The following is an 11,160-nucleotide window of genomic DNA, read 5'->3' as shown; positions in this document are numbered from 1 at the left end:
AATACACTGTCACACATAAGTGCCATAAAGTAAGGACAATCAGCCAACTTACAGCAGCTTGATCTTGCTCCATGCGTGTTATGCCAAACCGCTGTGCAACATTCTCGGAGGTAAGGCCCATTGGGAGAAGGCAATCGCGTGCTTGAGCAAATAGCTCAACCTAAAATAGTTGGAGATTCCAACCCAACATTTTATCAGCTGTAACATCTTTACAGATGCATCTAAAGACGATACTCTTGCGTGAAACCGACCCATTTGACTTACTTTGGGATTCGCTTTCTCGACAAGATTAACTTTGTTCACTGTCATTGACTCTACGCCAGCAGCAATACCTTTTGAAAGGATAGAACAAATTAAGATCGCCAACGAAGTCAAACAAAATACATAAATCAGTTTTCAGTAAAGCATACCAATATCATACATCCCTGCTTTAATAGCAGCAGCAACATCTGCGACTGCCTGAAGCCCAGAAGAGCACTGTCGGTTTACAGTCTTCAGAGGAACCGTGTCTACAGCACATTAAACGAGTTAATCAAAGGTGGGGATAATTATGTCCAATATTAAAGGAAATTTGATGAAGATGGTGAAATTACCAGGGAAACCCGCATACAATGCGGCCATCCTGCATTCTATTGCCCTTTGGGACCCAGGAGCTAAAACAGTACCAACAACAATGTCGCCAACTTCGCTCGGATTTAGCTTTGTTTTATCCACCAAAGCCTAAAATTGGGAGAGGAAAAGATGATAAGACAAGAGCGACCACTTCACTAAATTGTTCTTTTGGTTGCAAAAAGGAATGAAGATAAGAAACAGAAACCTTGAATACCGGTACCAAGAGGTCCTCAGGGAGTGTATCCTTGAAACTACCTCTCTTGGCCTTGCAGATTGCTGTCCTATAGGCACTGAAGACATGAACGGTAGATACGTCATGCATGTTTTATGTTTGATCTCTGTTTACGAGAATTGGCTAAGAAAAAGGAAAATTATTGAAATATTACAATTATGAACCTAGTGCGAAAAGACACTGCTAGTTTTGTTGCAGTTCATACATATATACTTCCTGTCCAATTCGTATATCTGTAATCCTAAAGGTACTCCGAAGATCTTTGTGATCTGTATCATTCTCCGGCGCAGTAGAGACATGCAACTCAGACGGTTGACAAGGACCAAATCTGGCACGATCTTAGCAAACAGAAAAGCCAAGAAACTAGGTTGGCATTAATCCATTGTTGCATGCTTCCACAGTTTGCAGTACCGTCGTGATCACCAAAGTACACTTGGCACTGTATCTTTCTTTGGCCAACGGCCAGACCAAAAAGCTAAGCATGAATTTCGGCACCACTGGCAACCAGAGCCTAACTAGTAGCCGACGATCCAACAAACAGTAGCGGACGAAGCGACAGGAGCAGGAGCGGCAGACATGACTTACGCGACGATGACGACGTCGTCGGCGAAGCAGGGGCCCCGGTGGTACGCGGCGCTGTCCCCCGCGGCGCACGCGCTGGCCTGCGACACCACGTAAAGAAAACGCCAAGATCGTCACAGATCTGGAACCGAGACGCCGGCACGGCGGCGAAGAGGAGTTGAGAGGGAGCAGAATCTCACGGAGATGGCGGAGGCGGTCGGGCTGGCGCCGGCCGCGGGCTCCAGGTGCCGCAGCAGGATCCTCTGCCTGTCGAGCGCCTTCTCCATTGCTGGCTGTTGTCTCAACCTTGCCTCCTTCCTTCCTTCTTCGCTGCCTCTCGGCGTCCTCCCTGTCACGGGAGGAATTGGTGGTTAATGGTGAGAATGGTTGGTTAGTCGGTAGTCTGCTGCGCGCGCCGGGTGGCGACGGACGGGGCGTGTGGTATTTCTAGTCAGTAGTCAGGTAGAGGGCTAGGAAAAGGAGGGGGGGTTTCGGAGGAGTTCACTGCGACTTTGGTGGAGTGGAGAGGTCGGGGGTGTGAAAACTTTGGACGACTTTGCATGACTCGACTCTCCGGTCCCGGGTGGTCGTCGATCGTGGTCGTGAGAGGCGACGCGAGGGGCATAGTTGTTGGGTTGGTTTTCCTCCCACGCGGTGCACGGGATGCCGGGGGAAGACAAACGCTGCCCGGCGTGGCTTCCACAGACGGCGACAGGCTGCCGCGCCGGAGCAGGCCTCCACGAATTTCGCGCCCATTTAGAGCATCTCTAAATACATTTAGGCGGCCTGTAAAAAGAATTACGGTACTGCGACGCCTCTAACCGAACACGTCCCATAAATGTGTCGCGTAAATATTGTACGGAACGAGTTTACGGGATCTGTTCCGCGCCGAAGATCTCGCGGTACAACAATTTTTTAATAGCTTTGTATATTCTATTTTTTAACAATATGAACCGAATAGAATCATAACATAAATTAAACATATGAATACAAATGGTCCGAAAGGCAATTCACAATACAACAATCGTTTTCATTACAATAAATGTTCAAATTCTAATAATTATTACAACACCAAATTGCTCAAATCACGCACAAATACATATGAATAAAAATGGAAACCTATCTCCCACAAAGTTGGCACTGATACTCAATAAGATCTTTCTGGAGTTGGGAGTGTGAAGCACGGTTCTCGATCTTCCGGTAGGTGTCAACAAATGCAGTGATCTCATCTGCGTCCCTGGCTTCGCGCTGCCAACATTGCCATAATAACTATGTCCAAATCCCTTTCATCCTCGATGATCATGTTGTGTAAAATTACACAAGCAGTCATGATGTTTCTGAGAGATTTCTTATCCCAGAAGCGAGCGGGACCTCGAACAATGGCAAACCGAGCTTGCAACACACCAATGCCCTCTCAATATCCTTTCGGCAAGCTTCTTATGCTTCGGCAAAAAAATATGTTTCTTGGTTTTAGGGTCACTAATGGTCTTCACAAATGTTGACCATGCAGAATAAATACCATCGGCAAGATAGTACCCTCATGGTATAGTCATGGCCACTTACGGTATAGTTCCAAAACGGAGCTTCGCCACGAACTAGCTGAGCAAATAGATGAGATCGCTACAAAACATCGATATTACTGAGAGACCCAGGCATAACAAAGAAACAATGCCAAATCCATAAATCACGTGAAGCCACGACTTCAAGCACAATGGTGGGTTTACGTTTGTGGCCGGTGTATTCCCTTGCCCAAGCCGCCAGGCAGTTCTTCCACCTCCAATGAATGCAATCAATACTACCTAGCATTGCCCGGCCATCTGTAGGGGATCGTAGCAGAAATTTAAAATTTTCTACGCATCACCAAGATCAATCTATGGAGTTTACTAGCAACGAGAGAGATGAGTGCATCTACATACCCTTGTAGATCGCGAGCGGAAGCGTTCAAGAGAACGGGGTTGATGGAGTCGTACTCGTGGTGATCCAAATCACCGATGATCCTAGCGCCGAACGGACGGCACCTCCGCGTTCAACACACGTACGGTTGGGAGAGACGTCTCCTCCTTCTTGATCCAGCAAGGGGGAAGGAGAGGTTGATGGAGATCCAGCAGCACGACGGCGTGGTGGTGGAAGCAGCGGGGATCTCGGCAGGGGTTCGCCAAGCTCAGCGAGAGGGAGAGGTGTTACGGGGGGAGAGGGAGGCGCCAGGGGCTTAGGTGCGCAGCCCTCCCTCCCCCTTTATATAGGGGCCCTGGGGGGCGCCGGCCCCTGGAGATCCCATCTCAAGGGGGGGGGCGCCGGCCAAGGGGGGGACTTGCCCCCCAAGTCAGGTGGGGCGCCCCCCACCCCTAGGGTTTCCAACCCTAGGCGCAGGGGGAGGCCCATGGGGGGCGCACCAGCCCACCAGGGGCTGGTTCCCTTCCCACTTCAGCCCATGGGGCCCTCCGGGATAGGTGGCCCCACCCGGTGGACCCCCGGGGCCCTTCCGGTGGTCCCGGTACAATACCGGTGATCCCCGAAACTTTCCCGGTGGCCGAAACTGGACTTCCTATATACAAATCTTTACCTCCAGACCATTCCGGAACTCCTCGTGATATCCGGGATCTCATCTGGGACTCTGAACAACTTTCGGGTTACCGCATACTAATATCTCTACAACCCTAGCGTCACCGAACCTTAAGTGTGTAGACCCTACGGGTTCGGGAGACACGCAGACATGACCAAGACGACTCTCCGGTCAATAACCAACAGCGGGATCTGGATACCCATGTTGGCTCCCACATGCTCCTCGATGATCTCATCGGATGAACCACGATGTCGAGGATTCAAGTAATCCCGTATACAATTCCCTTTGTCAATCGGTACGTTACTTGCCTGAGATTCGATCGTCGGTATCCCAATACCTCGTTCAATCTCGTTACCGGCAAGTCACTTTACTCGTTCCGTAATGCATGATCCCGTGACTAACTACTTAGTCACATTGAGCTCATTATGATGATGCAATACCGAGTGGGCCCAGTGATACCTCTCCGTCATACGGAGTGACAAATCCCAGTCTCGATCCGAGCCAACCCAACAGACACTTTCGGAGATACCTGTAGTGCACCTTTATAGCCACCCAGTTACGTTGTGACGTTTGGCACACCCAAAGCATTCCTACAGTATCCGGGAGTTGCACGATCTCATGGTCTAAGGAAATGATACTTGACATTAGAAAAACCTCAGCAAACGAACTACACGATCTAGTGCTATGCTTAGGATTGGGTCTTGTCCATCACATCATTCTCCTAATGATGTGATCCCGTTATCAATGACATCCAATGTCCATGGTCAGGAAACCGTAACCATCTATTGATCAATGAGCTAGTCAACTAGAGGCTCACTAGGGACATGTTATGGTCTATGTGTTCACACATGTATTACGATTTCCGGATAACACAATTATAGCATAAACAATAGACAATTATCATGAACAAGGAAATATAATAATAACCATTTTATTGTCGCCTCTAGGGCATATTTCCAACAGTCTCCCACTTGCACTACAGTCAATAATCTAGTTACATTGTGATGAATCGTACACCCATAGAGTTCTGGTGTTGATCATATTTTTCCCGTGGAAGAGGTTTAGTCAACGGATCTGCGACATTCAAATCCGTATGTACTTTACAAATATCTATGTCTCCATTTTGAACATTTTCACGAATGGAGTTGAAGCGACGCTTGATGTGCCTGGTCTTCTTGTGAAACCTGGGCTCCTTGGCAAGGGCAATAGCTCAGTGTTGTCACAGAAGAGAGTCATCGGCCCCGATGCATTGGGAATAACTCCTAGATCGGCAATGAACTCCTTCATCCAGATTGCTTCATGTGCTGCCTCCGAGGCTGCCATGTACTCCGCTTCACATGTAGATCCCGCCACGACGCTTTGCTTGCAACTACACCAGCTGACTGCCCCACCATTCAAAATATACACGTATCCGGTTTGTGACTTAGAGTCATCCAGATCTGTGTCGAAGCTAGCATCGACGTAACCCTTTACGACGAGCTCTTCGTCACCTCCATAAACGAGAAACATATCCTTAGTCCTTTTCAGGTACTTCAGGATGTTCTTGACCGCTGTCCAGTGTTCCATGCCGGGATTACTTTGGTACCTTCCTACCAAACTCACGGCAAGGTTTACATCAGGTCTGGTACACAGCATGGCATACATAATAGACCCTATGGCCGAGGCATAGGGGACGACACTCATCTTTTCTCTATCTTCTGCCGTGGTCGGGCATTGAGCCGTGCTCAATCTCACACCTTGCAATACAGGCAAGAACCCCTTCTTGGACTGATCCATATTGAACTTCTTCAATATCTTGTCAAGGTATGTGCTTTGTGAAAGACCTATGAGGCGTCTCGATCTATCTCTATAGATCTTGATGCCTAATATGTAAGCAGCTTCTCCAAGGTCCTTCATTGAAAAACACTTATTCAAGTAGGCCTTTATACTTTCCAAGAATTCTATATCATTTCCCATCAATAGTATGTCATCCACATATAATATGAGAAATGCTACAGAGCTCCCACTCACTTTCTTGTAAACACAGGCTTCTCCATAAGCCTGTGTAAACCCAAACGCTTTGATCATCTCATCAAAGCGAATGTTCCAACTCCGAGATGCCTACACCAGCCCATAAATTGAGCGTTGGAGCTTGCATACTTTGTCAGCATTCTTAGGATCGACAAAACCTTCCGGCTGCATCATATACAATTCTTCCTTAAGGAATGCCGTTTTGACGTCCATTTGCCATATCTCATAATCGTAGAATGCGGCAATTGCTAACATGATTCGGACGGACTTCAGCTTCGCTACGGGTGAGAAGGTCTCATCGTAGTCAACACCTTGAACTTGTCGATAACCCTTAGCGACAAGTCGAGCTTTATAGATGGTAACATTTCCATCCGTGTCCGTCTTCTTCTTAAAGATCCATTTATTTTCTATCGCTTGCCGATCATCGGGCAAGTCTGTCAAAGTCCACACTTTGTTTTCATACATGGATCCTATCTCGGGTTGCATGGCTTCAAGCCATTTGTTGGAATCTGGACCCCCATTGCTTCTTCATAGTTCGAAGGTTCACCGTTGTCCAACAACATGATTTCCAGGACAGGGTTGCCGTACCACTCTGGTGCGGAACGTGTCCTTGTGGACCTACGAAGTTCAGTGGTAACTTGATGATGATCGTCATCATTAACTTCCTCTCTAGTCGGTGCAGGCACCACAAAAACATTTTCTTGTGCTGCGCTACTTTCCGGTTCGAGAGGGGTCATCTCATCAAGTTCCACTTTCCTCCCACTTACTTCTTTCGAGAGAAACTCTTTCTCCAGAAAGGACCCGTTCTTGGCAACGAAGATCTTGCCTTCGCATCTAAGGTAGAAGGTATACCCAATGGTTTCCTTAGGGTATCCTATGAAGACGCATTTTTTCGACTTGGGTTCGAGCTTTTCAGGTTGAAGTTTCTGGACATAAGCATCGCATCCCCAAACTTTAAGAAACGACAGCTTAGGTTTCTTTCCAAACCATAATTCATACGGTGTCGTCTCAACGGATTTCGACGGAGCCCTATTTAAAGTGAATGCGGCAGTCTCTAAAGCATAACCCCAGAATGATAACGGTAGATCGGTAAGAGACATCATAGATCGCACCATATCCATAGAGTGCGATTACGACGTTCGGACACACCATTACGCTGAGGTGTTCCAGGCAGCGTGAGTTGTGAAACAATTCCACATTTCCTTAAGTGTGTGCCAAATTCGTGACTCAAATATTCCCCTCCACGATCTGATCGTAAGAACTTTATTTTCCTGTCACGTTGATTCTCAACCTCACTCTGAAATTCCTTGAACTTTTCAAAGGTCTCAGACTTGTGTTTCATTAAGTAGACATACCCATATCTACTCAAGTCATCAGTGAGGGTGAGAACATAACGATAGCCACCGCGAGCCTCAACGCTCATTGGACCGCACACATCAGTATGTATGATTTCCAATAAGTTGGTTGCTCGCTCCATTGTTCCGGAGAACGGAGTCTTGGTCATTTTGCCCATGAGGCATGGTTCGCACGTGTCAAATGATTCATAATCAAGAGACTCCAAAAGTCCATCTGCATGGAGTTTCTTCATGCGTTTGACACCAATGTGACCAAGGCGGCAGTGCCACAAGTATGTGGGACTATCATTATCAACCTTACATTTCTTAGCATTCACACTATGAATATGTGTAACGTCACGTTCGAGATTCATTAAGAATAAACCATTGACCAGCGGGGCATGACCATAAAACATATCTCTCATATAAATAGAACAACCATTATTCTTGGATTTAAATGAGTAGCCATCTTGCATTAAACGAGATCCAGATACAATGTTCATGCTCAAAGCTGGCACTAAATAACAATTATTGAGGTTTCAAACTAATCCCGTAGGTAAATGTAGAGGTAGCGTGCCGACGGCGATCACATCGACCTTGGAACCATTCCCGACGCGCATCGTCACCTCGTCCTTCGCCAGTCTCCGCTTATTCCGCAGCTCCTGCTTTGAGTTACAAATATGAGCAACCGCACCGGTATCAAATAACCAGGAGCTACTACGAGCGCTGGTTAGGTACACATCAATAACATGTATATCACATATACCTTTGGTGTTGCCGGCCTTCTTATCCGCTAAGTATTTGGGGCAGTTCCGCTTCCACTGACCGTTTCCCTTGCAATAAAAGCAATCAGTCTCAGGCTTAGGTCCATTCTTTGTCTTCTTCCCGGCAGCTTGCTTACCGGGCGCGGCAACTCCCTTGCCGTCTTTCTTGAAGTTCTTCTTACCCTTGCCTTTCTTGAACTTAGTGGTTTTATTCACCATCAACACTTGATGTTCCTTTTTGATCTCCACCTCCGCTGATTTCAGCATTGAATATACCTCAGGAATGGTCTTTTCCATCCCCTGCATATTGAAGTTCATCACAAAGCTCTTGTAGCTAGGTGGGAGCGACTGAAGGATTCTGTCAACGACCGCGTCATCCGGGAGATTAACTCCCAGCTGAGACAAGCGGTTGTGCAACCCAGACATTTTGAGTATGTGTTCGCTGACGGAACTATTCTCCTCCATCTTACAACTGTAGAACTTGTCGGAGACTTCATATCTCTCGACCCGGGCATGAGCTTGGAAAACCATTTTCAGCTCTTGGAACATCTCATATGCTCCGTGCTACTCAAAATGCTTTTGGATCCCCGGTTCTAAGCTGTAAAGCATGCCGCACTGAACCAGGGAGTAATCATCACTACGCGACTGCCAGGCGTTCAGAACGTCTTGAGTTGCTGGGAAAACAGGTGCATCACCTAGCGGTGCTTCAAGGACATATGCTTTCTTGGCAGCTATGAGGATAATCCTCAGGTTACGGACCCAGTCCGTGTAGTTGCTACCATCGTCTTTCAGCTTGGTTTTCTCTAGGAACGCGTTGAAGTTGAGGGCAACATTAGCGTGGGCCATTTGATCTACAAGACATATTGTAAAGATTTTTTTTTAGACTAAGTTCATGATAATAAAGTTCATCTAATCAAATTATTAACGAACTCCCACTCAGACAGACATCCCTCTAGTCATCTAAGTGTTACATGATCTGAGTCAACTAGGCCGTGTCCGATCATCACGTGAGACGGACCAGTCATCATCGGTGAACATCTTCATGTTGATCGTATCTGCTATACGACTCATCTTCGACCTTTCGGTCTCTTGTGTTCCGAGGCCATGTCTGTACATGCTAGGCTCGTCAAGTCAACCTAAGTGTATTGCGTGTGTAAATCTGGCTTACACCCGTTGTATGCGAACGTTAGAACCTATCACACCCGATCATCACGTGGTGCTTCGGAACAACGAACCTTCGCAACGGTGCATAGTTAGGGGGGACACTTTCTTGAAATTTTAGCGAGGGATCATCTTATTTATGCTACCGTCGTTCTAAGCAAATAAGATGTAAAACATGATAAACATCACATGCAATCAAATAGTGACATGATATGGCCAATATCATTTTGCTCCTTTTGATCTCCATCTTCGGGGCGCCATGTTCATCATCGTCACCGGCATGACACCATGATCTCCATCATCATGATCTCCATCATCGTGTCTTCATGAAGTTGTCTTGCCAATTATTACTTCTACTACTATGGCTAACGGTTAGCAATAAAGTAAAGTAATTACATGACGTTTCAGTTGACATGCAGGTCATAAATAAATTAAGACAACTCCTAGGCTCCTGTCGGTTGTCATACTCATCGACATGCAAGTCGTGATTCCTATTACAAGAACATGATCAATCTCATACATCACATATATCATTCATCACATCCTTCTGGCCATATCACATCACATGACACTTGCTGCAAAAACAAGTTAGACGTCCTCTAACTGTTGTTGCAAACTTTTACGTGGCTGCTATAGGTTTCTAGCAAGAACGATTCTTACCTACGCCAAAACCACAACGTGATATGCCAATTTCTATTTACCCTTCATAAGGACCCTTTTCATCGAATCCGATCCGACTAAAGTGGGAGAGACAGACACCCGCTAGCCACCTTATGCAACTAGTGCATGTCAGTCGGTGGAACCTGTCTCACGTAAGCGTACGTGTAAGGTCGGTCCGGGCCGCTTCATCCCACGATGCCGCCGAATCAAGATAAGACTAGTAACGGCAAGTAAATTGACAAAATCAACGCCCACAACAACTTGTGTTCTACTCGTGCATAGAAACTACGCATAGACCTAGCTCATGATGCCACTTTAGGGGATCGTAGCAGAAATTTAAAATTTTCTACGCATCACCAAGATCAATCTATGGAGTTTACTAGCAACGAGAGAGATGAGTGCATCTACATACCCTTGTAGATCGCGAGCGGAAGCGTTCAAGAGAACGGGGTTGATGGAGTCGTACTCGTCGTGATCCAAATCACCGATGATCCTAGCGCCGAACGGACGGCACCTCCGCGTTCAACACACGTACGGTTGGGAGAGACGTCTCCTCCTTCTTGATCCAGCAAGGGGGGAGGAGAGGTTGATGGAGATCCAGCAGCACGACGGCGTGGTGGTGGAAGCAGCGGGGATCTCGGCAGGGGTTCGCCAAGCTCAGCGAGAGGGAGAGGTGTTACGGGGGGAGAGGGAGGCGCCAGGGGCTTAGGTGCGCAGCCCTCCCTCCCCCCTTTATATAGGGGCCCTGGGGGGGGCCGGCCCCTGGAGATCCCATCTCAAGGGGGGGCGGCGGCCAAGGGGGGGACTTGCCCCCCAAGTCAGGTGGGGCGCCCCCCACCCCTAGGGTTTCCAACCCTAGGCGCAGGGGGAGGCCCATGGGGGGCGCACCAGCCCACCAGGGGTTGGTTCCCTTCCCACTTCAGCCCATGGGGCCCTCCGGGATAGGTGGCCCCACCCGGTGGACCCCCCGGACCCTTCCGGTGGTCCTGGTACAATACCGGTGACCCCCGAAACTTTCCCGGTGGTCGAAACTGGACTTCCTATATACAAATCTTTACCTCCGGACCATTCCGGAACTCCTCGTGATGTCCAGGATCTCATCCGGGACTCCGAACAACTTTCGGGTTACCGCATACTAATATCTCTACAACCCTAGCATCACCGAACCTTAAGTGTGTAGACCCTACGGGTTCGGGAGACACGCAGACATGACCGAGACGACTCTCCGGTCAATAACCAACAGCGGGATCTGGATACCCATGT

At 47.8% G+C, this 11,160-nt stretch overlaps 1 protein-coding gene across 2 annotated transcripts in view; it reads right to left on the bottom strand.

The window, feature by feature from the left end:
- The window catches only part of LOC123180962 (3-ketoacyl-CoA thiolase 2, peroxisomal), a 4,035-nt gene extending 2,104 nt beyond the window's left edge, over window positions 1-1,931 (bottom strand). The window contains exons 1-7 of one of the 2 annotated variants that reach the window (XM_044593162.1): window positions 1,606-1,931; window positions 1,430-1,506; window positions 827-902; window positions 594-720; window positions 411-509; window positions 265-332; window positions 53-160 (exon numbers count right to left, since the gene is read on the bottom strand). In XM_044593162.1, the coding sequence (XP_044449097.1) occupies window positions 53-160; window positions 265-332; window positions 411-509; window positions 594-720; window positions 827-902; window positions 1,430-1,506; window positions 1,606-1,692 (642 nt within the window). In that variant the 5' untranslated portion in view covers window positions 1,693-1,931. Of the gene's footprint in view, window positions 1-52; window positions 161-264; window positions 333-410; window positions 510-593; window positions 721-817; window positions 903-1,429; window positions 1,507-1,605 lie in introns of both variants that reach the window. The other variant, XM_044593161.1, reaches the window with a different exon arrangement.
- Window positions 1,932-11,160: the final 9,229 nt, after the last annotated feature.

This window comes from Triticum aestivum, chromosome 1D (assembly GCF_018294505.1).
Source record: "Triticum aestivum cultivar Chinese Spring chromosome 1D, IWGSC CS RefSeq v2.1, whole genome shotgun sequence".
Taxonomy (NCBI): Eukaryota; Viridiplantae; Streptophyta; class Magnoliopsida; order Poales; family Poaceae; genus Triticum; species Triticum aestivum.
The sequence above is the reverse complement of the archived record's forward strand: the minus strand, read 5'-3'. Positions and strand labels throughout refer to the sequence as shown.